A 6,341-nucleotide genomic window follows, 5' to 3' on the forward strand; every position below is an offset into this window, starting at 1 on the left:
TTACACTTTTACAATTTAGGTTTAGATTATGTATCGTATTCTAGTTTTTTTAGTTTAGTTATTTTATAGTTTTTAATAGTCAAATAAATTTATAATTTGTAAATAAAATAATAGAAAATATCAAAATAAATAAAAGTTTATGTTATTTTTATTTATAATAAATAAAATATTTAAAATATATTTATATTATATTTTTTTATTCATCTTCAATTTTGCTGACCAATAAAATAGATTATAAAATTTCATATAATAATGGTTAGTGTGAGAAAGATTTTATGGCACAATTAAAAAGTATTAAGCCAAATTGTAAAAGTGTAAAAGAAGAATGACCTAAAATGTAAAAACAAAAAATATATGGGGACACATGTCATCAAACCCTCATGCCACTTGTCACAAAAAGAGAAAAAGTTAACTTTATATATATTTTTCTCTTGTTTTTTCTCGTCTTTTTCTCTTGTGAGATTATCAAATATTTGTTGTAGATCAGATTTATGAGTTCCCAGTTGTGCGGTTGTTTCTCATGATGTTGTACGCTGTTCTGGTCAATATTTGTCCTCTTCTTCCTTAAATTTGGCTAATGTTAGGAAATACATCTCCTTGGGTTAGTCAGAGTTTAGTTGTCTTTAATGTTGTCTTCCTCGTAGTTGGCTTGTCGTTGATAGTCACTGCTCGTCTTGGTTTTCAAGATCTAGTTTTTGCTGATTTGACTTTTACGTTCTCTTCATAGATCGAGGATGGCTCCACAGTTTATTGATTTTTTGTAGTCTTCTTTTCTCTCTTTGTTCTCTCATCTCGTTGCACTTTTCATCGCTGGCTGCGTTCTCCGGTGGCTCTCCATTTCACCATGTTTGCCACTCCAGGTTTGGATAGTGTTTTCCTTCGTGTATGCTATGTGGGCTTGGAAGATTATTTCTTGTCTCAAACTTGAGATTTGGTTTCTTTGTGGTTAGCTTCCATTCTCCCTCATTTATGTTGTTTTTCTTCTTTTCCTACTTCCCTTGGTATAGGTGTGTGGAGTTAGTCTCTTGGAGCTTTGGTCTCTTCTATTCAGAGCTTTGTGATTCTTCGTTGGCAATGAGCGCATTGTATGTGGTTGTTTGTTTGCGAGGTGCTTCTTAACTCTTAGCTGGTGGTTGTGCTTTAGGCATGTGTTTTCGTGCTTCGTGGTGACTTTTATCTTCCATTGATTATTCTCCTTCTGACCCGTTTTTTTTATTTTTTGGGTTGGTGCTAGATCGCGTTCATTCGTGTTCCAGACTTTTACTGAGTTAGTGTTACTATAGTATTTTGCTTTTTCTTTGTGATTTTGGAAATTTATATTTAGATTATGTATCGTACTCTAGTTTTTTTAGTTTAGTTATTTTATAGTTTTTAGTAGTCAAATAAATTTATAATTTGTAAATAAAATAATAGAAAATATCAAAAAAAAATAAAAGTTTATGTTATTTTTTATTTATAATAAATAAATTATTTAAAATATATTTATATTATATTTTTTTATTCATCTTCAATTTTACTGACCAATAAAATAGATTATAAAATTTCATATAATAATGGTTAGTGTGAGAAAGATTTTATAGCACAATTAAAAAGTATTAAGCCAAATTGTAAAAGTGTAAAAGAAGAAGGACCTAAAATGTAAAAACAAAAAATATATGGGGACACATGTCATCAAACCCTCATGCCACTTGTAAAGAGAAAAAGTTAACTTTATATATATAGATTATCATCTGTGGATCTGTGTTTCTAGAGAGAATTCAATATTGGTTTAGATCGTATATAAAGTATAAACTAATTAAGTACAAAAATTATTTATAAGCGTGAATTATGTAAGCAAGAGACAATAAACATGCAGCATCTACAAATGTTTCAACATTAACTCTGACAAAAGATTTTTGTTTCTCACACATCTCAAGACATGAAGCAAAACTTTTAAGACATGGTTGCCTCTGTTCTCTGTCATTAAACAGGCTTCAAACTCTTGTTTTATGGAGATACTGTCAAAGAATCTAGAATCATCAATTTCCAATTTCTGTTTCATATATATCATTCAAAGTGACACCATTCGCCTTGCAATTATTCACTGGTTACACATTCAACTCAAACATATAAGAAAAAAAAAAGAACAAAAAAAGCAAAAGCAATTAGAAAACAGAGTAAAACAGAGGCATGCGATCTTAGCATATCGGAATCGGAGCTCCGTTCCATTCCTTGAGACAATCCATCAGTGGATCAATAATCTTACCTTCACACATAGCAGTGAACACCTTATCAAACTCCTCTCCCGGAGACACAACCTTTTCTCCCGTCAACAACTTCGTTCCAAGCTCCTCCCTCACGAACTTATACAACGGATAAGACCGACACTCCTTAATCCTGTTCGGAATCGCTGCGTTTCCATTACCGTAAGCCTCTCTAGCCGCATCCACTTCCTTAGGAAGAACCGTCTTAAGCTCCTCCTCAAAAGCTCCAATCTTTTGAAAGATTGAAGTCTCTACGTTCTTCTCAGTCTCACCGTTGGCTAAAGCTTGATCAACAATGACTTGTCTTAGCTTCTGCATCAGTGGGTAAGTTGCGCTACAAGGATCATCCACGTACGTGAACACTTGCTCACGGTCAACGACCTTAAGCAAGTCTCTCTCACAGAACCGTGACGGATGCATCTCCCCGTTGACTCCAGTAGTCAACACTTTCTTCGCCACTTGAGAAACTGTGTTCTTCACCGCCTGTCTCAGATTCTCCTCAAGATGTCTCAAGTCAACAGCTTGGCATATAGCAACAAGGAACGTGGTAGACATTAGCTTGAGAATGTCAACAGCTTCTGAGGTCTTACGAGATGAGATGAGTCCTAAAGAGTTAACATCTTGGTTATGCTGTTCAGCTGATTGAACATGGCTAGTAACTGGATTCGCCAAGTACTGAAGCTCAGAGCAGTAAGAAGCCATAGCGATCTCTGCTCCTTTGAAACCGTAATCCAAACTTGGATTGTTAGAAGCTGTGAGATTCGAAGGAAGGCCATTATTGTAGAAATCGTTGACCAGCTCAGAGAACTGAGCAAACATGAGCTTCCCAATGGCTGCAACCGCTAAACGCGTGTTGTCCATCGAAACTCCAATCGGCGTCCCCTGGAAGTTACCACCGTGAATGGCTTTGTTCCTAGAAACGTCGATCAACGGATTATCGTTAACGGAGTTGATCTCACGCTCGATTGATTTCGTGGCGTAACGGATCACTTCGATCTGAGGGCCGAGCCATTGAGGAGAAGTACGGAGAGCGTAACGGTCTTGTTTGGGCTTCTGTAACGGATCCATCTCGTGAAGCTTTTGAGCTAGCTTCATGTACGAGCTTCCGTCGAGGATGTGCTCCATGATCGCCGCCGCTTCGATTTGTCCGGGGTGATGTTTGAGTCGGTGAGTCAAATGATCGGTGAACTCAGGCTTCCCGCTCATCACCTCCGCGAAGATCGCCGATAAAACCTCCGCTAAAACGGATTGAACATTCGCTTCGAATAGAACCATCGACGCCATGCCGGATCCAACCGCCGTGCCGTTAACGAGCGCGAGACCTTCCTTGGGTTGCAGATCGAAGAATCCGGAAGTGATTCCGGCTTGTTTGAAGGCTTCTTCGGCGGTTAGGGATTCGCCGTTGGGACCGGTGGCTTTGGAGTTGGGGCGTCCGGTGAGCAGACCGGCGATGTAGGAGAGGGGGACGAGATCGCCGGAGGCGGTTATGGTTCCACGTAGGGGGAGAGATGGAGAGATGTTGTGGTTGAGGAGACTGGTGATCGCTTCGAGGATTTCGAATCGGATCCCGGAGTATCCTTGGAGGAGTGTGTTGACTCGGACGAGCATGGCGGCTCGCGGGGCGGATTCCGGTAGCGTGTGGCATGTCTCCTTCGTGTTACCGAATATTCCGGCGTTCAAAAATCTGTGACGGAACAAACATAACATTTTAAAACTAAATTAAATTAAATTACTTTAGGAGTGTCATTGGTAAAAGTAGAGTAAAAAAAAAGAATTTGGTGAAAAAGAGTTGAAAATAATTAGAGTAATCTGGTGAGAAAGAAAGAGAGAGATAAAAGAAAGGGAGTAAATGTTTTCACTCTGAAAAATTATGGAGTAAAACTGAGTGTGTGTTTTTCTTTGTTTGAATAGTAACTAGAGTAATATGGTGAAAAAAATATTTCACTTGATTGGTTAAATTTTGGTGGAACATAAAGTAAAATAAAAGTTGGAGTAAATGTTTACTCTAAAATAACTATACAGTACTCAAAGCCTAGGTGGTACCAGACCCGACCCGAGTCACTGGCCATGCAAATGAAATGACGATCCTCATTAAAAACGTTGTCCTCGTGAGTATTGTCAGCGCCAAGTATCCGCTTAATTTACTAAATTAATATTTCTCTAATTCTAATCAAAATTTTATAAAATGGAAATAGAAAGTACAATAACATCTGGCAATTATCCGCTTAATTCACTAAATGACTAAATTAATATTTCTCTGATTCTAACCAAAATTTTATAACATGAAAACATAATAAAATAATGTTTGATTTCATGCTCTAATTATTTTGCCATAACTATTCACTAATACATGATCTAATACAATTTATTTAGTTACCTGATGAGCTCCGTCTGCAATGCAGCTCCGTTTTTCGTTCTCCGGTGAGAGGTAGCTCCAAACCCGGTGGTGACACCGTAACTGTCAGTACCTTTGCCCATACTCTCCATAACCCAATCGCTGCTAGCTTTCACTCCATCTCTCGAAGCCTCCGCTAGCTCAACCTTAACGCCGTTACCGACGGTGGAGATCGCCGCCACTTGTCCGATCGTCAGCGTCTCTCCTCCGAGGTTCACCACCGGTCTACGGTACTCCTCAACCATCCTCTTCACCTCATCCAAATGGCTCCCTTTCATCTGCTCCGCCGCAGCACCCCAGTTCAACGGATCTGCCGCCACAGCAACGTTCGTCTTCTCAACTCCGCCGCACAACATAGCTTCGATGTTGTCGTTTTGGGTCTGATCCATTGGTTTCGAATTTTGGTCTGTTAAATAGGATCAGATCTTTTGAATTGTTTTGGTGAAGGAAGAGAGAGAGCTTTTGAAGTGTTGGTGAAGTGATTTGGAGTTTGTGTTCCTGAGGAAGAAGAGAAGGAGAAGAGTTGTTTAAATAAGGAGACGATGTAGTAGTATTTGATGTTAGGTAAGCACAAGAAAGAAAAGAGAAGAGAACAAGTTTTATTTATTTATTAGCATTTTCCATTGCTAGTTTCTAATGGGTAATATATATAGTTTTTTGGTAAAAATGGGTAATATATTTCACCTTAAGAATTAATGAATTAACACAAAAAGAAATAAAAGATTTATAGATTTCTTTATTAAAACTTTTGAGAAACTTTTTTGATATTTTTGACATATGTCTCTTTTTTTTGGTCAAAGACACATGTATCTTTGATATAAATAGTTACATCTTTATAATTTAAAATTTAATTATATAATTCAAAATATGTGAAAAATGAATAATGTATTGAAGAGATATTAATGTGTGTATCGCACTGATTTTATTTATTATTTTTTCTCATTGCTTTCATGGAATAATCAAAAACATAAATTATAAATAAGAATGAAGGTGGGTGGAGACTGAGAGTTTAATCATGACCGTTGGATGACGTTTGATGTAAGGGTTGAAGATAGAAAACGTGAATCTGGTTTGAGCCGCAAAAAGATTTCTTTCGGAAAAGGTGGTCGCGGCTGGTGGCTGAAGGGATATAGAGTTTTGCGGTTGGTGAGACTTTACTAGTGATTATGGTTTGGTAATGAAAATGGGAGTAGGTGTGTAATAACGTAGTCGAGTCAATTTCAAAGCCCCCCCAACAAATAACGCTATTTATTTTCGTTTAAAAAAAGATCATTAAAGAGAATGTAGTAATTGTTATGAATCACGAAGTCGATGGTCCATAACCTAGACCATACAAGTTCAAAACTATAGTCCATTGAGGGTTTACATCCAGCCACATGGAAGATCCATTTAAATTTATGTCTTTATGAGTTTGACCATGTCATTATGTAGAGTATCTTTGTAATAAATTCTCTCTTTGACTCCACCTTGTATGAACCACTATATATAGTGGTGTAAGCAATAAGAAATATACAACATATTCTCACAAATTTCTCTCAAATCTTACCACGTTATCAGCACGAGACTCTCTCAACCTGAGCAATCCCATCCGCCGGCGATCATCTCTTTTCCGTCCATCTCTTCCGGCCCTGAGCCTTGCTCTGCCGGCCAAGTCTATCCCTCTCACGGTTTTCCGGCCAGCTCCTCCACCTCTCTCTCAACCA

At 37.8% G+C, this 6,341-nt stretch overlaps 1 protein-coding gene across 1 annotated transcript; it reads right to left on the reverse strand.

The window, feature by feature from the left end:
• Window positions 1-2,015: 2,015 nt before the first annotated feature.
• On the reverse strand, window positions 2,016-5,224 carry LOC106300639 (phenylalanine ammonia-lyase 2-like). Its single transcript, XM_013736829.1, has 2 exons — window positions 4,621-5,224; window positions 2,016-3,927 (listed from the first exon to the last, which is right to left on the reverse strand). The coding sequence occupies exons 1-2, from the start codon at window positions 5,025-5,027 to the stop codon at window positions 2,178-2,180; spliced, it is 2,157 nt and encodes a 718-aa protein (XP_013592283.1). The 5' UTR covers window positions 5,028-5,224; the 3' UTR covers window positions 2,016-2,177.
• Window positions 5,225-6,341: the final 1,117 nt, after the last annotated feature.

The sequence above is a fragment of the Brassica oleracea genome, chromosome C6, assembly GCF_000695525.1.
Source record: "Brassica oleracea var. oleracea cultivar TO1000 chromosome C6, BOL, whole genome shotgun sequence".
Lineage (NCBI taxonomy): Eukaryota > Viridiplantae > Streptophyta > Magnoliopsida > Brassicales > Brassicaceae > Brassica > Brassica oleracea.

Coding starts and splice junctions, on each gene's coding strand:
- LOC106300639 (XM_013736829.1), bottom strand. CDS start 5,027: ATGGATCAGACCCAAAACGACAACATCGAAGCTATGTTGTGCGGCGGA. Junction 3,928..4,620: donor TTGCAGACGGAGCTCATCAG/GTAACTAAATAA, acceptor GTTCCGTCACAG/ATTTTTGAACGCCGGAATAT.